This window comes from Zeus faber (genome assembly GCF_960531495.2).
Source record: "Zeus faber genome assembly, chromosome: 11".
Taxonomy (NCBI): Eukaryota; Metazoa; Chordata; class Actinopteri; order Zeiformes; family Zeidae; genus Zeus; species Zeus faber.
Window position 1 is genome coordinate 15,412,316 of NC_137205.1, and position 23,773 is coordinate 15,436,088.

Here is a 23,773-nt window from a genome sequence, read left to right on the forward strand (position 1 = left end):
AGAAGTGCTCAGACATTTTACGTCAGCAAAAGAACAAATAACGTGACACAAACAAATTGTAGTAAAAGTGAAAGTAGCAAATTCATACTTCTATTTGAGGAAAAAGTATATGTGTACTTGCTTTAAAATGTACCTTATGACAACTTGACCTTTACAAAGAAAGGATTTACCAAGGATTTTGATATATCCAGTCACAGATGTTTTTTCTTTGGCTTGCTTTTTAATAACGATGAAAACTGTATATTACATAAGTTATTTTACTTTGTTACTCTCTACACCACTGATTTTAACCAACAATCAAATTCCAAATGTTGAAATGTGAATGGGTTTGTGTTATAAACTTTTTAACTTTTTTTTATAGGTTGCAAGTCGTCCAGCTTTTCATTTTCCAAAGAAAAGTTCTGTTATATATTTACTTTTATATATAAACACACATATATATAGTTACGGGTGTAAAGGCCGGTGAAAATCTGCTGGGTTAGTATGGGGCTAAAGATTTGTTAACCCTCTCAATAAATACTGTTTTATATAATGTAAAAAAAAATGGTCTAAAGTGAATTCTAAATACTTCCTAGCTGTTTATGTATTATTTATTTAATCTCATACTGGAATGCATCTGTAAATTATAGTCAGTAAGGTTATCGACAGGGAAATTAAACTTCTACTTGTGCAGAAACATCAGTGTTACACTGCCCTCCTCTGTTTCACAAGATCAAGCAGCAGAAAACGTTTCTACATAACGTGGCACACCGATTAAATTTGACACAAGAAAATTAATTTAAAACCATATGTTGAGACAGCAGATGTCCTTGAACAAATTAGGCAACAAGGCGGTGGTGGTCACATCAACTGCGCCTGTTGATGTGACAGGGCCAAAGATAAAAGCTTGTAAAAGAGTCTGTTCTCAGCTTACTTAAAATATCCTTTCTTATTTTGCTACACCCAGGAGTGAGACTGCCATTTGCCCTTTAGCAGAAAATTGAGGTCTGTTACAATAATAGACTCCACTCGCAGTACAAAGATTATGAACCTGCCTTCCTAAACTCCATTTAGGAAGGCATAGTCAGCTGAGCACTTCTCAGGAACTCAAACAAATCCAGAGCAAAATATCTGAAAAATTTGTGCTTATTTTATTAAAGCACAACATTATGGAAATGTGCATAAACAGTGCTTCAATACAGAATTAAATTTCAAAGGTATTTTCTTCGAAATTCTTCGAACATGAACATTTCAACATCCGGACTCATGCATTTGGTGTAAAGTTTAAGGAAAATAAATCTTGGAGGTGCGACCAAGGCACCATGCATAATTCCATGGCAAAATAAACTGAGAATTGATCGAAAATCGAGCAAAACATTGTCCAGATGTATAAAAGAAGATGAATGTACAAAAGTTAAACAAATTTTAAACTTAAATGTATAGACAATAGAGGGCCTTTGTGCAATAATAAAACCCATAATTTGAAAATGTAGACAGAGGTTCCTGGTGTTTCAGAATTCAATCACACTAGAGGTAGTTCCATGGTGCTGACAAAAAATAAAAATAAAGGTACGACCCACTATCTTAAAAAACTGCTTATTGGACGGCAACACTCTCAGATCAGGAAAGGATGAGTCAGAGCCTTCGATGCAGAGATACGATTGGTCGGGCTGAATGCCAGACATTGCTGCAAGCAAAGAATTATTATGATTGTTATTTTTATCAATATTAATGATAATAATAATAATAATAAACATAGCAGTGATTACATTATTTAACCATCATGTATCTGCTCTAGATGCAGAGGACATGCTCACAGAGAGGAGGTCGTTCTCCTGGTGGTCCAGGCCCGGCAGCAGCTTGGTGCAGGGGGACGTAGGCCCCCAGGACGCTGAGTATGGAACTAGGCTTTCCATTGGCCAGTCCTCCTGGCAGGGCAAGCCGATCACCCTGAAAACACACAGCAAGGAACAGACAACATAATAAAGGGGTAAAAAATAAATAAAAAGCAAAAACGTCATTACTGGGTGTATCAAAATCTATTGGTTGCTCACACAAAGGCATTTTAACAAGTTAGGCCCAGTTGGTGTCCACTGGTGGCAGACAGAAAATGACCCACAGATTAAGTTCAGTCATTTTTAAGCAATGCTTTCAGATTACAAGATTTGTTTTTCTGTTCAAGTTGTCGAGCAAACCAAAGCAACCAAACCAAATCAACAGACGGCATATTAAATAGACGAGGACCTTGAAGGAAAACATACTCAAATATTTTTCGTAGCTGCTGCACCTCTGTGTGTCCACGGAACAGCGGTCTGCGGTAAACAAGCATCACAAGCACACACTGATTAAAAAAAAACGCAACGCCCCGTGTCCCCCTAGGTTTTCGACTGAGCGGAACGTTTGGCCGAGGTTTGGATTGCAGTCAGTGTGGCGTCGGGTCGGGACAGCGTCCCCCCCACACCTCAACAGGAAGAGCTCTGCAAGGATGCAGCCGGCGCTCCACATGTCCACCGAGGACGTGTACACCGACCCGAGCAGCACCTCCGGAGCCCGGTACCACAGAGTGACCACCTAGAAGCACAAAAAACACAGGAGCTGAAGAGACAACGTCGCCGACGGACGGATGGAGAGGTGGAGGCGGCGGTGAAAAGACAGTCAAAGAGCCTTCCTTGGGCATTTTAAGACAAAGGACTGATAGACTGCAAAAAAAAGCAGGACTCGAGAATTATTCGGCGCTTTTGAAAAGTGAATGGTGTGAAAGTGAGCTGTTTTTCAATACATGTTGTCGTCCAATGTTCGTGTTTTTGTGTAAATGTTGTTTGTTTCTATGTTTATTTGTCTCACCGTGGTGATTCTCCCCCTCTTGGGGTAGTGATCAGTTGTTTATAGAGCCAAACATGAGAAATAGTTTTCCAAAGAGGGGGGTTGGTGGTGGCTCTCCATAACCAAAAACTGTGCTCTTGTCATTCTACAGGTCGTCCACAGACAGGACAGTTATTGCAGCAGTTCTTGATGATTTAGGAATTAATAAAAAGTTGCATTGCAGGTTGAGAACTTGAACTCCTCTTGCAGACTAACTCTGTACTAGATGCAATGGCATACAAATACTATGTGTTGTATGCCCAGCATGCTGACAGCACAGGTTAAAAAATAATAATAATAAAATAAAAAAAAATAAAAGTCAGCGGCGATTCACGGTTGCCGCGTTCTCATTCGCTGAGGCCGGAGCACAGAGACGGAACGAACACGCACGTGCGGCACAGAGCCGCAGGTCCTCCGGAGCAGCTCGGCGACGGGGTCCCCCGGCACTTACACAAGGAGTGAGCGCAGCGTCATAGGTGTAGATGCGAGCCAGGCCAAAGTCGGCGATCTTGATCCCCCCTTGGCTGTTGACCAGGATATTGTCGGGCTTCAGGTCACGGTGCACCACCATGTTGGTGTGCAGGAAGTCCAGCCCATGCAGCAGCTGCACCATCACGTCCTGCAGACAGAAAGGCAGGCAACATTACTGCCTGGTTTGGGAACTGTACTGCTCAGGACAGGCGGGCCCTGCAGAGGGTGGTGCACTCAGCTGAACGTACCACTGGAACTACCCTCCCCCCCTTGCAGGAGCTATACACCAGGAGGTGTAGTAGCAGAGCCCGTAGGATCATGAAGGATCCTCACCACCCCAACACACAGCGAGAACAGAGAGACTGAAACAGTTTTTTCCCGCAAGCCATAAGAACTGTCAATGCTGACCTCACCAGGGGTCCTCACTGAGCCACACACATAGGCTCCACTACCTTACTGTACTGTATGTAGCATACTGTACCGCATGCTGTGTCACTGTTCAGGGTTGTTCGTGATGCCGTATTGCTGCGCCGTACTGTTGTATACTGTGCTGTATTATCCCACAAACACTACCTCACTTTATTCACATGCCACTTTAATGCACATATCTGTATATACATAATTGCCTATTCCATATACATAAGCATATTCCCTCCATCTATTCCATTTTATTTTTATTGTATTTTATTTTATTCTATATATTTTTATTTTATTCGATAAGTATTCGACTTACTGTATTACGTTTTAGGAGTCAGTTAGTTGGGCTATTAGAAAATTTTCCTCGGACATATTGTGTGTTATCACCGGGTGCGTTGCATTACATTTCACTGCACATATGCATGAAAGCACGTATATGTAAGTGACGAATAAAAAATCCTGAATCTTGAATCTTGAATCTTGAAAGGAGCGTCGCACCCCTGCGCTCACTACTTAATGAACATATCCTGTTCATACCCGCCCCCCCGCCCCCGCCGCCCCCGAGTGCAGCTCTCGTGGCACATCAGGCTGTGTGTTTGCACCTTCACCGTGTCCGCGCCCAGCCCGGCACTGGGGGCCTTGGAGAGGTACGTGGACAGGTCCTGATCGACGTACTCAAACACAAGTGCGAGCTCCGTTCTCCGGCCCGATTGCTTAGCGCATACGTCCAGCAACCTGGTTGGAAAATAAAATAAAAAAAAAATAATAATAATAAAAAACAGACACAAAATCGGTTATAAGTCGATGAAGCCTCAGCCGTCCATAAATAAACGAACCGATGAATAACCTCACTTGACGATGTTGGGGTGATTGAAGTGCTCCATTTTGCGCAGCAGCGCCACCTCTCGGATCATGAAGGCAGGGATCCCAGTGTCCGGGTCTCCGTGGAAGTTCAGCTTCTTCACCGCTAAGAGGCGCTGCGGAGCACACTGCTCTCTGGCCTTGTACACTTTGCCGTAGGAGCCCTCTCCTATCTCTGCAAGGAGCTCGTACGTCCGACTATGAGTTTGATAGTGCATTTTTAACTTTTTAATAGTAAGAGGGAGAGAAAAAAAATGTCATAGTGGTTCATTGATGCCAGTCACAAATGGCAAACCACGCTGGAAACGGTCTTGGTCTTGGCCTACATGCTGCATTCAATGGCTATCGGAACTCGGAAAAAGCAGACCCCCCTATTCCAATTGCGCAAACGAACGGGCAATTAATTCCGAAAAGGTATCAAAAGTTGGTTTAAACTACTCATTCGGTTCGTGTGTAGATTATTGTAGGGCTCACCACCTTGTCAAACAAAGTCAAATTTACTGCGGGGGGGATCCATGTTTTCCCCCCAATAGAAGCAATGAAAGTTAGCAATTTAGCTCGAAAGTCGAAATCGCCTATTCCCGATTGACGGGAATGCAGCACGCGCCCTTATAGCGCCCACGCTCCAGTAATTACCACGGCAACGTGTCACTTCTCAAAACTGCAGATATCGTTCAATGACGCGATCAATACTAACCATCCAGGGCTGGGCTTTATTGTGCCTACCTTTGGGTTCTAAACACTGATCACCGCCTTGCTTGGGGAGTTGAGTATATTATGGGATATCGCGGCCATGTGATTCCCAGCTAATCAGAATCCACAACATTTGCATAAGACGTCTTTTTGACGTGCAAATATACACAATAAAATACACACACACACAAACGCACGACAGCTGGTTGTTTATTTGACCAGTATGTGCACTTTATCTCTTGTGTAACTTTATGAAACTGCATGTTAAGTTGCAAATACGAACAAATGGGTCAGGAACAGTGACAAAATATAACAGCAAGTCAATTCTATCCACTTAGTATGTGTGACATAATAAGTTTCATTAAAGGGAGGGGGGGGAAAAAGCTTATAAAACACTATTGAGATGTGCTTTTTATTTCAAAACAAAGACAAACAAACAAACGGATGAAAAAAAAAACAACCCTAACCCTAAAAGCTTTATTTTTGACACTTGAGCGTCAGACCTTCAAGCGTTATTGTTCACGTTATTTGAGGATATTGGTTCATGTTACTTCCAAACCAAAGTCATTAGTACGGGTCAGGGTCCGGGGCGTTTGGTGATTGCGCAACAGTCGGCGACCTGGTCGGCTGCGGCTTCCCGTGACAGACTCCTCTATTCGCCCTTCGCTTTGGTGCTCATCAGTTTGGTTTTCTTGGCCAAAGTAATGGCGTCCAGGTGCAGGTTGCGCTCGAGAATGACCGAGGCGCAGGTGAGCGCCCCGGCCAGCGCTCCAGCGAAGCCGCACACAAACACGTCTTGGCCTGCAATTTCAAAACACGGGTCGTCAAAACAGAAACGGAAACAACGTACAAAACTCCCTTTTGACCATGGGGACGGGATTGGACTTTTGGTGTGTGTGATTGAAAGACTCGCCCGTCAGGTACAGGTTCTTCAGCGGCGTCTGCGGTCGGACCGTGGCGCTCAGCTCGGCGCTGAAGCGCCCGAGGCCGTGGTCGGCTCCGTAGATCTCCCCCTTGGGAGCGCCGATGTAGTGTGTGTTTGTGACGGGGGTTCCGGCGTCGATGTACTCCACCTTAAAAAAGAAAAAAAAAGACACACACACACACACACACACACACACACACACACACACACACACACACACACACACACACACACACACACACACACACAGGAGGTTATCCAGGTATCGGTGCACGGTTATTGAGCTGCACGCGACGGCGGGGAGTCGTTCTGCCTTCACCTTGTCCCTGTCGATCTTGGGGAAGACGTCCATCACCACCTCCAGGATGGAGTCAATGAAAGCCTGCTTGAAGGCTTTGTAGTCGGACGCTCGGTTGGTCACTTTGTCGTCTTTCCACTCCTCGAACCACTCGTATTTGGCGAAGCTGACGAGACTCAGAGTGGACTTGCCTGGAAGGGGAGCCCACACGGGCGGCGTTCAGGGAGGGGGAAAGCAAACGACGCGCACACGGAGGGAGGTGAGCGCGCAGCGTTTTGCCTACCTGGCGAGCGGTCCTCCCAGGTCGGGTCTTTGGCCGACGGCGAGGCCACGAAGAGGAGAGGAACTTTTTTAGCCGAATCCTCCCTCTCTCCCCTTAAATACTCTTCAACCCTGTTTGAGACAAGTTCTGGTCAGACACTGGAAGAAAGATTCAGACCAGCACACGGTCATTATTGTGTGTGAACCAAGTTGTGAGCTACAATTGGTTGTCAAATTTGGAGTCTGGATAAATTGCAGATCCGTATCCCTAGTCAGTGTCTAGAGTGGGAAGGAATTAAGGTATATTTCTTTTTATATTGAGAATATTTATGAATATTCATATTTATAACGCTTTAAAGTCTTGGTTTTCTCCCTCCATTGCCAGATACCACAGAAAGGCAACATATCTGAAACAGATAAACTTTTTTATCGCAATAACCCAAAGTCCAAGAGCGTCAGACTTCCAAGGGATTCCATGACAGGTTTTCAGGGACTAGAGGACTCCGACGCTGCATTACAACTTCCCCCTGGAGTTACGCTGTGGACGTGGAAATGAGAGCCGATGGATGCGGACTCACAGTTCGTCAAAGTTGTTCTCAGTGAAGATCCAGTAGTTGTCCGCCTTGAGGCCCAGCTCCTCCTTGGTTCCGTTCAGGCCCAGGAAGACGCTGAGGCCGCCCTCGCCGTGCTTCATCATGCTCAGCTGCTTCTGGATAGCTGCAAGATTTTAAATGTACGTTACAAGGCACGATGAGAGAGTTATTAAAAAAAGAAAAGGAAAAAAAAAAAAAAAGTCATTCTCCCACATCGCCGCGGAGCGCCTCTTGAAACCGATCCCAATTCTGCCACTTTCAAACGTCTTCCGGCTCTCGTGCTCCCTCACCCGGCTTGCTCTGGAGTTGCTTGGGGAGCAGCTTCTGGTAGGTGTTGAAGATGCCGGCGTCGGAGATGACCATGGGCGCGTGGACATGAACCTCCTCCATGCCCTTCATGACGCTCACACCTAAATTTAAACAACACAACATTGATACAAACAAAATTATCAGGGTTCAACATTCAAGATTAAAGATGTCTATTTATCACACACTTATACATACGGGCATACATACAGTATATGTAGTGAAAAGCGATTGCAACGCACAATAGCTAAGTACTTAAGGAATTAACTAACTAACTAACCTAACTGAACTAATAAGTACAAGGACACAATGGCTAAGCAATTAGGTAATTAACTAACTAACTAACTAACTAACTAACTAACTAACCGAACTGAACTAATAAGTACAGGAACACAATAGCTAAGTAATTAAGTAAAGGTATCAGTGTTCATTCTGGCACTGCAAAATGAAATTCAAGTACTTTTTTGTTTGTTGTTTATTGTTATTATTATTATAAATTGTTGTATTATCAGATGCAAAAAACATGATATGGGCATTATATAAATATTGGCCATTCCACTCTCTAATGGCAGCATCGGATGTTGAAAAACCTGTATCAGTCGACCACTAAATAAAATATATTTTTAGTGTCATTGTCTATTATTTATATCAGTATATCTATTATTAATATAAACATTGTCATCTACTATCGTAAGTGTCCATTTCCAACCATGCTGGATTAAATGTACATTTCCCTAGGATAATCTGTCGTAAAAGCAATTCTGGAATTTTTTTACATTTATATTATATATGTCCAGGGTGTACCCCGCCCCTCGCCCAGTGACAGCTGGGATTGGCTCCAGCCCCCTCGCGACCCACGAGGATAAGCGGTATAGATAATGGATGGATGGATGGATGGATGGATTTTATATAATATTTTTTAATTTGAATAACCAAACCAGGGGGAATATCACAGGTTGTCAATTATTACGTTTTTTTTCCCCCCTAAGGACTTTTCAAGCACGCCAGCACAAAAGGGGCTATTTTCAAGGTATTCCAGGAAGCTACTTCCGGACGTAATTCAAACACTTCCAGGCACCTCAAGGAACTGGTAAGAACCCCGCTTTACTTAATGAAGCGTGAATGCAAAAATGAAAAAGGGAGAGCCGCCCTCACCGCAGGCCTCCTGTGCGTCGTTGAACAGGATCCGGTTCACGGGGGCCCGCACCAGAACGGCTCCTCCGGCCTTCTCTATGATGGGAATCATGTGGTAGGCGATTTCGCTGGCTCCTCCTTTCGGGTACCAGGCGCCGTTCAAGTAATGGCTGATCAGCAGACTGTGCATGGAGAAGCTGGTGTCCTTGGGCATGTTGCCTTCGGCGAAGGAGCAGAGCGGACAGAAATTTTAAGTATTTGGACTCGGAACAACGTGAGGGGGAGTTCACATTCTCTCTCGCCTACCGTAGGTGCCAAAGATGTAGGTGAAGACGGCCCTGAGATCCTTGTTCTCCGTCAGCTCGTTCACCACCTCCGTCAGGCTACGGGACCCGATTTTGAAGAAGAAAGAGAGTCGACTGGCGAGGCCGGTGTAGATCAGGAACTTGGTCAGGGGCACGGGCATGAGTTTGAGGGCGGCCAGCAGCCAAACACCACGTCCGGCTTTCTGTTGACAGAGCAGAGAGACGGGGTCAAACAGGGGACCCTCGGGTGATGGGGCAAATATTTGGAATTTGAGTGTGTGAGTTGTCTTTTGGTTTCGTTTTCTATTGCAAAATCATTTTAGCATTTTTACTGTCGCACTTTTCTCGAAATAAATATTGTATAGTATCTTATCAAATAAGTATTAACCATCCGCAGACACTGAACTGATATTGGGATATTTATGTTGAACAGATGAAGATAAAGGTCATGCAACATGTGTTCCTGAACATATTACCCACAAATAAATAAATAAACAAACAAACAAACAAATAAATAAATAAATAAATAAATAAATAAACAAATAGACAAACAAACAAACAAACAAACAAACAAACAAACAAATCAGTTCTCTGTCATTCAAAAGGTTTCATAAGACTCGGCACAAGGTGTGAGCAAACAGGAATATGGAAAGACGTCATTTATTCCTCTTTGTTTTAAAAGACTCCTTTATTTCTCTCCAAGATTTCACAAAACACAGGAAACGCCCACGTTTTTTTTCCAGCAACTCGTCATTTTGATGAAACTTGTTGGAAAGCCCCTGTTAGAGTGGCCAAGCCTTTTGCTCAACATCAGAAAAATGCACCCCGTCCACCCTGAAAAACCTGATGTGGGAACGTTAACTTTCTGACGCAGCCCCCAACGAGATGAAAGTTCATCCGTTGCAGATCTTTCAAGAGTCCTCCCTCTGTGACCTCCGATGCATTAATGTATTACTTCTGGGCGTCGCAGTCATAAACGTGACAAAACTGAGATTAGAGCAAAAGGACTCAACAAGGCTGTGTACCTGGGCAGCTGGCCTGTGAACCGAGGCCAGCTCATCACTGGGCGCCAGGACTTTGGATCCTAATTGCTCACTAAAACTGATATATATTTTATTTATTTTTATTTTTTTAAACCGCCCTCTAAAGTGCAGATTTTTAAAAACTTCAGTTTATGTGTGTAGCCATGGGAACACGCAAAACCAAATGTTTGGGGAAACACACACGCCTGAAACACCAACGATGCGTGCGCCCGAAACACCAACAGTGAGGGATATATAGCGGTTTGTTTACGTTTGGCTTTCACTTCCAAGTCTAATTACAAGTTTAACAACTTAAATCAGCATTGCTGCAGCTGCACCACTTCACCGGCACACAAAGGCCTCATTTCCAGACTGTTTGAGCACTTGCAGTCGTTTTTGTGTTCTCGTGTGTACGGAGATATTTTGTAAAACGAAGGTCGTGTGGACAGGATTTTTTAATTTTTTAAATTTTTTTAATGGAGCGGGAAATGATCCGTTTAGAAAAATATCCGTATTAGTGTGGACAGGGCCTCAGTCACACAGCCCTGAAGCCCTGCCCTCGCCCGCTGTTTATTGATATTTCATGTGCCACGCGTTCAAATTGCAACAAATTCTACACCCGCCAAGTGTGAGGTAGATCGGATGGATCCTTGATCCACGTACATACGGACATTCCTGCCTTTACAGTTAGACTAGTGCCTACCCGGTCAAAAGGTAAGACTCAGTCGCAGAGCCCTGAAGCCCCGCCCCCTGCCGGCTCGCTGTTCATTCAAAGTTTACTAATGTTACACATGTCGCATGTCCAAACTGCACCAAATTCGACACTGCACATCCTTAGGTCCCTAGAAAAACAGACAGATTCCTGCCTTTATAGTTAGGCAGGAATCTGACATTAACTACATATACTGTATGTAGTTAATGTCATTTCACTACATATATGTATACTCGTATGTATATGTATGTGACAAATAAACATATTGAATCTTTGAATAGTTCGATGTAAAAGGCTCTGACTTTGACCAGCTTCATGTACTCGTCGATGGCCTTCTCCTCTCCGGGGAAGCAGCGCTTCAGCTCGTCGGGGAAGCGGGTCCGGCCGCTGTAGATGGGGTAGACGCGCCTGTTGTCGGGCGGGCCCAGCACCACCTGGTCGTAGGGGTTCTCCAGGGGCTCCCACTGCAGCTGCCCGTTGGTCAGCTGGTCCAGCATGCAGCGGAAAGGCTTGTGCTCAAGCAGGTCGCCGATGTAGTGGATTCCTGGGGGATTTGGGGGGAAAGTTATTTTATTGATTTATTCCTGTGTATTGATCACTTCACAGGTGAATCTGACTTGCGATGACAACCTGTATCAAAGGACAGTCTGACAAGGTACAGACAAAATGGAGGGTTTAAAATAATAAAACATTTATGAGGATGTTGTAAGGGTGCAAAATGAAATTATCTTTAAATGAATAGATTAAATCCTACATCAGTACATTTTGAAGTACCTGTACTTACTTGTATGTTCAGTTTCATATAATTATGACTTTTTTACGCCGCTACATTTAAAAACAAATAGCTATACTTTTTACTCTACTACATTCCTAGCAGAGATGCATTTCTACACTTTTCTTTCCATCATCATTTATATGTATGTCTTTATAAATTATTATGACATCAACAATATTGTTATGGGTGGGGGGGGTATCTTCTACTGCATAAGTACATAATTGCAAGTACTTACATACTTTTACGAAAAGTTCAAATGTCAATATGGCACTTTCACTTGTACGAGAGTAACTTTGTGACACGATATTTATACTTTTAATTCAGTGAAATGTCTTCCACCCCAATATTAGCAGGGGTGGAAGCAGACAGCAGACATCTTGCCAACTACTTACCAACATCAAACTCGAAGCCCTTCTCGGTGAAGGTGTGGCAGCAGCCTCCCGCCCGGTCATGCTGCTCCAGGACCAGGACTTTCTTCCCGACCTTGGCGAGTAGCACCGCCAGCCCCAGACCACCGATCCCACTGCCCACCACGATGGCATCCAGGTCCCGAGGGACTTTACTGGACACAAAACCTGCAAGAGGAATAAGAACGCTTGTTTTATTCATATTGTGACTACCACCCTGTTCTTTGGTGTATTGTTTATTGCAAACATTTTTTTTTTTTTAATATATTTTCTTTCATTACTTTTCGTTGTTGTTAGTATATCGATCTATCTATCAGAGTCAGACAGGGGACTTGCACAATTTCTTTTTTTTTTTTTTACAGTGTGAATTGTTGAGACAGATTTAATGTCTATTGTATTTTTTTTTTTTTTGTTTATTGTAATTATATTATAACAATTTAAATCTTTTTAATTGTCATTACTTTACCATTTGATTTGTACTGCTGTGATACTACAATTTCTCTCCAAGGATGAGAAATGGGTTTAAACCATCTTATACCGTAGCGCCATTTTCACTATACATTTGCATTACTTTAATTTGATAAAATAAATTATCATCATTTTATGATCGAATTATTTGTCTACGTTTTATTTTGAAGATTCAAGATTCAAGATTCAAGATTTTTTATTTGTCACATACATATAAACGTAATACAGTAAGTGGAATACTTATAGAATAAGATAAAAAATATATAGAATAAAATACAATAAAAAATAAATCGAAATAAAATGGAATAGGTTGAAGTAATATGCCTATGTATATACAGATATGTGCATTTAAAGTGGCATGTGAATGGATCTGATCTGATCCGCTCTGTCTAACGGAGCAGTCCAACAATAAAATCAGAGTCCCCATTCGAAAAGGCAAAGTGCGTCTCTGTTTACTTCCGCAGCGACGCCCTCCCGCGGACCCACCTTGCTTCAGAACTTTGTTCTTCTCCTTCTTGTCGTGCACCAGCGGTCTCACCGGCTCCCGGGTGTCATGCTCAAACGGGTTCGGTCCGCCGGGAGCGAGGCGATACTTTAGGAGGAATGCGAGCAAAGCGACGCAGATGACGGCCACGGTGACCCACATGTCGCCTGCGTGCGACTTCGACTGCGGGCGCCACACTTCCGGGTTCGACAGAGCCGCGACTGTCCCCAGGGGGGGGGGGGGGGGGCTGGGACTGTCTGCATGACTGACAGCTGCAGTGACCAATCACAGCGCAGGAAAGACCCCCGCGATCAGCGTCCTTGCCCCCCCCCCCCCCCCCCCCCCCGAGTGCGTTACGTGAGGGGGAATCCAGGAGGGTCAGAAGTTACAGTGGTGCGCCATTAATATAACGCTTTTGGACTCAATTCTGTGTGGAATACTTTGCACGGAAATGAGATGTTTAATAATCCACGAACCAAGACTTTCGTTGTATTTTAACGTGTCAACTGTCAATTCAGTTAATTCGACAATTTGCGGTTTTGCAGTGCGTGGACTCTGCCCGCTGTTGTGTGCCTTTCGTATTATTTATACCTTGCGTTGTGCCGTCATGATACAATTGCAATTTGGTATTAGTACAGTCGGATCTTCTCAGCTGATCGTGGAGCAGGGGATCGATGCAATCTCGTGCTCCAAAATCGTCTCAAGATATTTCACTTTGCCTTCTGTATGCGGGGACTGAGCTGCAGCTGGTCCAGATTGTCGAACTAGTTGAATTCAGACGACTTACTGTATTTGGAATAGGGTCTGTTCCCTCCCAACAACACACAGACGTCAATACGAGTTAGGTTTCCATGACATCACCAACGTCCCTGCCTTTGATTTTCGTCTATCCAAAAACAAGTTTGATCAATGATATGAGCATGTAGTCTTAAGTCATCAAACATCGATACATTGGTATTACATTTCACCACCATCTGTCTGTGTGTGTGTGTGTATCTGTGCATGTATCCGAAGCATTTTAAAAACATCCAAGTTCAATAGATGGTAAAGTCATGTATGGTAACAATCTCCTGCAATAAAACCAAAGCAAAACCTTACAGCAACTTCTACATTTTATTTTTGCTAAAACAAAAAAAGAAGGGGGGGGGGGGGGGTCACCTGCACCTTCATTCTTTTCCTGCATTGTAACACACCATATAACCGTTTTTTTGTTTTTTTTTCTTTTACATCTTGCATTTTCATCCTACACTTCACATTAGAAATATTTTAACTGGGGTATCCCTCCCACACCCCCATTCACAACCCACCTAACATGAAAATCCCAGACTTTGATGGGCTCTTACTTCAAGAGGTGTTTGAAACCCAATTCTGGTTCATCGCCCCATTAAATAACAACCTACCGCCAGCAAATACCCTCTCAATACCCACCCCACACACACACACACACACACACACACACAGTCCAACCGCATCCATGATTCTTTTGAACAACTGAACTGGTCCATTTAACAGTCATTTTTTATTCTCTTTTAAACAGGATTTCCTCTGTTAGTGTAGCAAGCTGGAGAATGTGTCATGAAAGTTAATACAGACGAGTATTTCAGAGGATGAATGTCAATACCCGCATCAACACCTTCAGCAGACAATGTTGAGACAAACTCCAAAATGCCTATTAAAACAGAGGTGGGTTCATTGGCATTTCCGCCAGTTAAAACCTGAAGAAAACATGTTCTCAACAGAAGCCCTTGTCTCTTGGTATTTATTTTATCTTTTTTTATTTATTTTAAATCAGTTATTTTTTTTTTTTAAGTTAAATGTAAACCCAAAGGATTGGGTTTCAATTTTTCAACCCGGCATTAATGCTGCTTCCCATCATTTATAACTTCACCATAATGAAAGGCTTCACTGTGGAGAAACTTACCACTCTGCTTCAGCTTCTCACCATGCTCAACCACATTTAAAGGCAATCCAACAGGGAAAGTCTGAAGCCGTGAAGTAAAAAAAAAAAATCATTCGAAAAAGTCTGTTTTTATATGTAATACTGAAAGAATGGTTGCAAACGGTGCACTAAATCAGGGTTTAAAGACTTTTGCACTTCAGCAAATAAGATCTTTTGTCTACATCTGGACTAACATAAGAGACTCGGAACAGGAAGTTGTGGCACTTCCTACAGGAACATAAACTCAGCCACTGTAACATGTTTTGAATGCACTAGTTTTAAACAAAATGTGGTATTATTTTTGCTTAAAACATGTAAAACAAAACGCAATAAGACACTTCATATGAATTTCATATTTTTGAAAAAGAAGTTAAGTTTTTCTTTTTTTGCCCTGTTAGACTGCATTCAAGCAGAATGAGAAGCTGTGTTTGAGTAACAATGGTAAGTTTCTCAAGAGTAATGAATTTGTGATATGAACGGTTATAAATGATGGCAGGCAACATCTCGGCCTGGGTTGAAAAACAATGACCCTATTCTTCAAGAATATCAGATTCTTCCATAATTTCGACACAAAATGCACTTCCAATATTAAGGAATAAAATACAGTTTTGGGTTCTAGTGTGTACGTGTTAGGGCATGATTTGCTGCTGTGTAGGTTGATAATATGTACATTTATTGTTTGCAAGTACGCCGACAGAAATGTTTGGTTCATAGTAATCTGTGCAAACCATTTGTATGTGAGAGAGTGTGTTTGGTACAATCAAGACAGCTTCTAGATGTACTGCAGTTGTCTGGGATGGAAACTACGATGGCTTAACGTCCATGTGATGAGGGAGGGGGGGGGAAGAACTGGTAGTGGGACCAACTCTCCCGACTCCCTGCCTGGCAGCGGTAGTGCAGGTCAAAGTTCAAAGTCAAAAAGTAAAAATGGGCCAAAGGTCTCGTCTCGTCTCCTCTCCTGAAGTGGGATGTCAAACCACAATCCGTCTTTCAGGTGGTCGGCATGTTGGCATGGTGTCCCAGTCTATTGGTGATGCTGATTTGAGCCAACACTGGCCATCACTGCAGTACCAAGCCAACCTGAGGGAGGGAGACGGACAAATGTCACGGCCATCAGTCACTTATCATAAATTGCAAACATTCAGGTGTTTTACTCTGTCAGGACCACCTATGGCCAATTTCACATCCTATGTTCCCCTTCAATCTTTCGCCAAATAAGAATATGATTAATATTTAAACGTTGCATCAATTAAGTCAATCTAGCAACCATGTCAACGAAGGTTTTGAGGTGACAGAGCTTTCTCCTGCAGTCACTCCACGACAAACAGTGTAAGCTTTAATAATCATAATGCTATAGGTCTGTTTTGACACAGAATATGAAATGGTGAACTTTTGGGGCCAAACATAGTTAAACATGTCAGGCTGGGAGTATGGATTCTATTTTATATATTTTTTTTTTACAGCCGAAAAGAAAAACCTATAAAAACATTAAATAGTTAAAAGAACATATGAAAGCTGGCACACTGAAAAAAGGTTAACAGACAGCAGAAAAAACTACCTTTTCCGAGCCCATGCTGGGACACTTCCAATTGTACAGGTAATACTGCAGGTTCCCATCCCCGATGCCAAATTTGAGCTTCTCTAGGAAAGTCTTATTTTCCATCAGGTCCAGTGCATTGAAGACATCAAATCCTTTCTGGATTTAGAGAAGGGAAAGAGGAAAAAAAGTTTTGTTACATGAGAGAAACGATCACATAGATAACTTCTCAGTCAGACGGTAAAGGCACACACCGATTTGGCCAGGATAAGGGCATCAGACATGAGGTCCAGCAGGGTGGTGGTGGTGTGCACGTTGTAGAAAGAGTAGGCAGCCTTCAGACTGCGGTGCACCGGGTGGTTCATGATGGTGGAGGGCAGCGTGTAGAAACTCAGGAAGTCAGTCACCTTTCCGTCGTTCTGTCACGGGCAGAGGGTCAGAAACCATTTTCTTACAACTCCATCGGGTCGAGGGTACAGCGAGAGGCGTCCTCTACAGTTAATGTCTGCCGCGCTACGAGTGATATCTACCTCCACCAGGTAAGTGTCGATAATGTTCTCCTGGGGCAGCAGCCAGTGAGCCACCTCCTCTTGGTTCATCATGGGTGCAAGGTGGAACTGGCTCAAGTACTCACGCAGGAGCCGGTGCACGGACGGAACGTCCTTCTTGGTCATTGGTCGCAAGGCGGACGTCTTGGGGGCCTGGAGGAGCGAGGCGGGGAGAGGGGTGATGTAGGGGAGGGGGGAAGAAACAGGACGATAAAAAGGCATAGATGAATAAATGACAGGCTAAACAGGGTCCAGCCCTGCAGAGCAGCGAGGTTATCACCAACCTCCGGCAGGCGGTACAGCTTCATGGTGCGCTGCATCGTCATGTTCCGGCTCAGATGAGAGAATTTGACCTCGATCAGCTTGCGGGGGTTCAGAGAGCGATGCCAGTACCTGTAAACAAAAAAACAAAATAAGCAGATTATTCTTTCTCCATCTGATGTATGCTCAAGTTATTTGAATAAAACGCTGACGCGCAAGCTTGCTTGCTTGCAAAATTAATTTGGCACTCTGGACAATATTTTTTAGCCTGACCCACCTGCAGGTGCCCACGGGTTTGGGCAGCACCACACCGGCTGTGTAGACAGCCTGGAAGATCCCCTGCAGATTGACCCGTCTGGTGATTTCTCGGATCAGAACCGGGGCGACTCGTTTGGCGCGCAGCTTCTTGTGGACGCAGAGGAAGTTTATCTCCACCATTTTCTTATCTCTGGATGAGCAGAAAACGTTTAGGGTGAAAACTCTTCTGTTCTGAATATTAATGGCTCTATAAAGTACGTTGCTCTGTGATGAAAAAACCCAATATTACTTTATTAACAGATAACACTTGCAGCAACATTGCTGCTTATCTTGTGCAGAGAGCACATTCTTTACAGCATATTTGCCACATTTGTTTTTCAGCTTGTTTTTGAGATTTGTACGATTTTTTTTATGTTAATTGACTGCGTGTTTGATTGAGAACAACAATGCACCAACTCATACCAGGTCAAAGTCATTGTACATGAAAATGTACTTGGCCAATTACAACCAATCGTGATCCTGATTCTAGATGTGGCCTGATTTCAAAGGGAGGACATCTTGCATGAAATTTAAACGAAATAAAAAGGGAAAATCGATGTTGCGAGACCTGTATTTCCAACATTATCCTTATAATATTTATTTGAATCATAATGTATCCCCCCCCCACTCTTGACATCATATATTATATGAAGTCAAGAGTGAAAAAAAAATAAAATGAAAAAAATCATTGAATTGGCCAAGTCTGAAAGATTGACTTACATGTCATAGATGTGGATGGAGGCTGGGATGGCACTGATGAAGCCAACCAGCTTCTGGTTGGAGTTGACCCGAACCCCACAATGCCACTGGGGCAACCAGCCTGGGGGGCGCAGGGCCCTGGGTCAAATGTAGTACACGTTATCTCCTGGATCACATTTCACAGTGCGAAAATGTATTTCTATTGCAATCTTGATAAGACGGTTAAAAAAAAAAATAAAAAATAAAAAAATAAAAGTACCAGAGAAGGAACTCGGGGGAGTAGTCAAATCGAAACATGTTGTCGTCATCCTCCACATAGTTCTCATTGAGAAGAGTATAAAGCTCCTTCAACTGGTTTTAGAATGAGGGACAGAGAGACAAGGAGGAAAAAAATGTCACTGTATCAGATAACAGATGTCAAGTATATCAGCTAGGCATCATTTCATGGACTTGTAGGACTTTCATAGACTTTATGAAACGAGGCCATTACACAGTAATCCAGTACGTGGTTTGACTTTTATGAATTGCAAATACAACACATTAACAAACAAAAAATGCACTAACACACAACTTTCTTGTTTTTCTATTGTTCTGTTGGCTTCACATAACAGGTCTGTCCAGCCCGATAAATGTATAAAAATTTAAGTAAACACACTCCCCATTACAAACTACAACAGACTTCTATTAATTTGTAAAAAAATAACTAGTGACGGCCTCATTGGGCTGTTTCAACCAATATATTCAGTCTTAAACCTTAAGTAAGCATTTACCTTACAGTATAGAATCAAGATTGTTAGTTGGGGGGGGGGTGTTCGACCTATAGGCAATGTTTCTCCATTGGCAACAGTATATGTATGTGACGAATAAACCTCTTGAATCTAATATGATGTCAAGGACAAGGATACAAAAAGTTCTTTTTTTCCATATCTGACAAGTTTGATCAGTCCACTGGCATAAGATTTTTACATTGGGGATATTCTGTTTTATCCTATTTTGGTTTATAAGTAACATTTCCAATACAAGTATTGGTGTGACATTGGTATACTTCCCTGAAAAAAAAAAAAAAACAGCAGCCCCAAACACAGACACACCTCTATCACAGATATATACTATGAATATAGTATGAAATCAATGTGTGGACTAAATGTTTAATTTCAATAGTTTCTCTCCCACACACAGTTAGGTGTACAAAACACTCAATAGATAATTATATTAAGAGCTTACCACAGCAGAGTTCCCCAAGTCAAGGGCGTCCCAGCAGAAGCCCTCTGGAAGGCTGTATGGCTCCTCGCGAATTTGATCTTTGTCTGGTTCAATGGAGCCATGTGATGTCACCATCTCGCCTGGAGGAAGAAGGCGACAAGAGTTCAGTGTGGAAACGCCTGGCAAAGTCAACCACATGGGGGCATCAAGAGCCACGTAGGGTCATTTTCACATGTGCGAGTTAGAAGACAAAGTCAGAGTACTTCAGCACAGTTAAACATCCTGTTTATGGCTAGCTTCAGAAACACAAAAATGGAACCGGCTGCCTGCAAAAGCAATCCCACATTTGCATGACTAGGTTTTTGTAAGCTGTACAAACTACTGTTTAATTCTCTAATACAGAAGTCTTTACTCTTACTGTAGCCCTGATGTAATCATACCTAGCTTGGGCACGGGCTGCGTGTCCCAGAACTGGTAGCTCCTCCGACTTGCCTCCTCCATAGTTTTGGCAGGACCTTGGCCCACAGAGAACAGTTCGATGGCCTTCTGAATCTCTTGGAGCTTATCGGCTGGCAAAGGATTGACCTAGAACCATGCGTAAAGAAGAAATAAATGTAAAATGCAAAACACATACAGCCACTATTCTCTCTGTTCTAGGCACAGCTTTCAACAGTAAAAGAATGAGCCATCATCCCCTCTTCTAGCAAACCCCCTAAAACAACAATAGAGCAATACAAAGGGAAGGCAAAACTGGAAAAGCTCATCCGTTCCTCTCATCCAATGCATACCTTGGCAAGGGAGTCCTGCGTTGCTTCTGTTGCACCGGATTTCTTCTTCTTCTTCTGTTTCTTTTTCTTCTTCTTGGCCCCGGTGTCATCCCCGCCCTTATCACTAACACAAAACAGAAACAAAGATTTATCAACATTAGTTTATACAAAGCCCTCCCCTGCAGTGTGACAGACTGGTCACCACTTAATGTAGTTGCTGTCTTCTTTCACCTTTCCAACCAAACAGAGACTCGGTGGGACATTTACATTGAGGCTTGACGTTGTTAGATTTTTGATTCTTAGGACAATAATTTAATATTACACAATCTGCTACGAAACATTATGATTCAGCACAGTGGCGCACAATCAATATTTGACACCAATTTTTTCCTCCCTACTCTCCAAAAGATGAGGTTGAAATTCAAATTTAACTTTCGTGATCCATGCATGTATTCTGGTAAAATACCATGTTTATATCTGAACCAATAAGGCACTTAGTAAAGCTTTTGCTGTGCCAAATTTATATGAAGTGATTATGCATGGATGTGCTTCGCTTTGCAAAATTGCTTTCTTTCAGTTAGTTTTCAAACCAGAGGAGATGGGGGGGGGGGGGTTGGCTGTTCTCGTGGAGCAACATTTTATCAATTGTACAACGGAATTATCCCCAATGCTTGGGCCATTATTTCTATAAATTAGATTGCCTTTCAACCAGATAGTTTGTGTTTTTAACATTTGATTCACAACCGGCTCATCTAAGATTCTGAACGATCCATCGACACACGTGATGCACTGCAACACCCTGACTAAGGGCATGTTTTACAAGGTCAAACAGGACAGATAAACAGCCAAAGGCTAGTATGAGGGCAGAACAAAATAAAAATAAAATCCAATCACAGCACATCCGATGAATTTCGATGATCACCTTTACATCAACCCCCCTAGTCCTGTAACCCTAACCCTATTCTTGGTCAATCTCCATATTCTGGTTTGTAAACAACAAAAAGAGCCAGACTCACTCACCCAACTATTGCATCTTCTGGATTGAGGAAGACCGTATACTTAGAGGATAATCTCATTAGCGCAAGGCAATGGCCTGTATTTGTAACACCAGGGCAGATGGTTAGTCACATGACCCGAGGGGTGGAGTGCAGGCAAGTATATGAATGTGAGAGCGTGTGCGCGTATGTGAGAGTACACAAAAGTTTGGTGAGTGACAACAACAATAGCAAACAAAACATTCAATGACTTGTTCCACAGGCTTCTATTTCAACAAAAAAAGTAGTAATCATCCAAACTCATGTGCTCATATTCAGGGACGTCGGCCAAGCATTATTAAGCCTCTTGTTTACTTAATGTGGAGTCAAGAGCTTAACACTCCTAAGTGTAACATCTTTTCTCAGATGATTTTTTTTAAAGACAGAATAGCAGACACAGCTTGACACCAGCATATACACCACAACTGAATGTAAAAAAGAGAGAGAGATTATAGCCTTACTAGGCATGATACGGTTTGCAATGAAGCCTGATTGAAGCAATATGATTATGGTTAGGTTGGCCTTATATTTACTACAATACAAAACATGTTATAAGCGAGAAGTATATTATACTACAAAGGACGGGCATCCAATCCCAAGAGGAGCAAGAATTGAACAGCATTACCTGTGTATTGAGACTAATAATTCAACATTAATAATAATGGATCATTTCCTGAGCAATGCTCGTGATCCTTTAAGGTCCAAATCGGCGACCTAAAACTGAAATTGAGCATAATATTTCGACATTTCCAAATGGAGGCATTTTGCTTTTTCATTTTTTTATAATGCCATTGCCTTCAATCGATGTTACACACGTTGAGTCGTGTTGCGTATGAAAGGTGCTATACAAACGAAGGTGATCGCTTTCTTGCCTTCTATTAACGCACAAGGCTTTTCACTTGCGTGTACGAAAGGTGACATACAAATAGCGGTGCCCAGCTAACAACCACGACACAACATATTCCCATATATATATATATATATATATATATATATATATATATATATATATATATATATATATATGTATATGTATAAACAGACACCTGAGCGATCAACAATGTATTTGGTTTTATGGTAAACGCAGATAGCGCCTCTATCATTACGTTACAGACAATAGAGATTTGACAGCTAGCAAGAGAGCTAGGTCTGGCTACATGTCACCAGTGTTGTCATGAAGGGGTTTTTTTTTTTGGGGGGGGGGGGGGGTGTTGGTCAGTGGGATGGGACCGACTCTTTTGTGTAGGTTGAAAGCCATTGGGTTGACATTTTCCCCAAATTACATTACCGGCATTTATTATACCGGCATTTGGATTTCCCTCTAGCCACCCTTCGCACCGCTGCGCCTTGGCGATGGCAAGCGAGATGGAAAGCGCCCCCCCCCAACCAGGAAGTGAAAAGGCAAACACAGCCAATCGCGCCGCAGAACGGCGAGAACGACCGGCCGCGGGGCCAATGAGGTGGGGGGGGGGGGGGGGGGGGGAGTGGGGCAGGACTAAATCCCGGCGTCGGCTTCTCGGGTCCTTGCGGAAACTAGCTAGCCAGGTTTAGCCGCGAGTCACTCTGCGAGAAGCAATTGCAACACCGCACCGAACTTTTTTTTTTTTTTTTTAATTTTAATTTTATTTATTTATTTATTTTTTTTTTTTTTTAAAAGACATTTCGGAATAAGGCGTAGTCCTCACCCATCGTCGAAATGGTGCTCCTCGTTCTCACAGTCGCTGCAGTGTCCGTGGTCTTCCAAATCCTCTTTCTCCGGCATCGGTGCTGTCTCATTCTCGTCCGCCATCTTTAACCAGGAAGCGAGGAGGAGCCGCCGCGTGCCCTCGACGCCTTTAAGCTCCCGATTGGCTGAGGCGGAGGCTCTCCGGGTCACGGGGTGATACGTTCCAGCGGCGACGGAACTCGGGGGAAAGAAAAGCCGTGGCCGGGGGGGGGGAAAAGAGCGAGCCATTGGGAGGGAATTCGAGTGTCGGAATAGCGGGGCGGGTTCGCCCGGCCACGAGTTTGCCGAGAGAGCGGACATCCCCTCGCGGCCACAGGACGCCACACGCCGTTGATAAATAATAGTTTTGTCGTTTATAGGATCCACACCTTCGGTGAATGCAGACAGCATCGCACTGCGGGCGTCCACGTTTTCCCGAAAAGGGGCAATGGCCGATTTCCGAGTTGTACTCGAATGCAGCCGGGGAGCCCCCCGTGTAGTGTAGTGATTTGAGAGAAACAAACTGCGCGCACGTATCGTAAAAGTTCGATTTTTTTTTTTTAAACTTAATATTCCAAAAATGATTTAAAAAATAAAATAAATAAAATGGTAATATCATGTACATACTGCATTTAAGAAACTGTATTCTCAAACCCTATTGGGAGATCAGTGTGGTCAGCGTGGGGACACTGCTTATTTGAGTTTACTGCTAATTTCTAGCATTACTTTAATAAATATTAAATTAATCCATTGCGAATTAAGTGCGAACACATACCATCATAACCAAGTAACATTAACATGAAACTCTCA

The 23,773-nt window shown here is 43.1% G+C and overlaps 3 protein-coding genes across 3 annotated transcripts; all 3 read right to left on the minus strand.

Annotated features, from left to right (window-relative positions):
- Positions 1 to 1,594: 1,594 nt before the first annotated feature.
- cdk21 (cyclin-dependent kinase 21) lies at positions 1,595 to 4,808 on the minus strand (the record flags this gene model as incomplete). Its single annotated transcript, XM_080010009.1, has 7 exons — positions 1,595 to 1,666; positions 1,797 to 1,929; positions 2,241 to 2,291; positions 2,441 to 2,550; positions 3,293 to 3,460; positions 4,332 to 4,464; positions 4,582 to 4,808. The coding sequence occupies 7 exons, from the start codon at positions 4,806 to 4,808 to the stop codon at positions 1,595 to 1,597; spliced, it is 894 nt and encodes a 297-aa protein (XP_079866135.1).
- A 668-nt stretch (positions 4,809 to 5,476) lies between these two features.
- Positions 5,477 to 13,170, minus strand: retsat.2 (retinol saturase, tandem duplicate 2). The gene is made up of 11 exons (XM_080010192.1): positions 12,976 to 13,170; positions 12,007 to 12,189; positions 11,142 to 11,383; positions 9,107 to 9,308; positions 8,822 to 9,019; positions 7,651 to 7,770; positions 7,346 to 7,484; positions 6,790 to 6,899; positions 6,528 to 6,697; positions 6,197 to 6,356; positions 5,477 to 6,084 (listed from the first exon to the last, which is right to left on the minus strand). The coding sequence occupies exons 1-11, from the start codon at positions 13,133 to 13,135 to the stop codon at positions 5,936 to 5,938; spliced, it is 1,833 nt and encodes a 610-aa protein (XP_079866318.1). The 5' UTR covers positions 13,136 to 13,170; the 3' UTR covers positions 5,477 to 5,935.
- Positions 13,171 to 14,072: 902 nt separating this feature from the next.
- Positions 14,073 to 23,049, minus strand: LOC307236410 (glycylpeptide N-tetradecanoyltransferase 1-like). Its single transcript, XM_080008823.1, has 12 exons — positions 22,944 to 23,049; positions 20,246 to 20,348; positions 19,898 to 20,042; positions 19,479 to 19,597; positions 18,514 to 18,605; positions 18,276 to 18,392; positions 17,536 to 17,706; positions 17,282 to 17,390; positions 16,980 to 17,150; positions 16,704 to 16,868; positions 16,471 to 16,608; positions 14,073 to 15,992 (listed from the first exon to the last, which is right to left on the minus strand). The coding sequence occupies exons 1-12, from the start codon at positions 23,045 to 23,047 to the stop codon at positions 15,972 to 15,974; spliced, it is 1,455 nt and encodes a 484-aa protein (XP_079864949.1). The 5' UTR covers positions 23,048 to 23,049; the 3' UTR covers positions 14,073 to 15,971.
- Between the last annotated feature and the right edge of the window lie 724 nt (positions 23,050 to 23,773).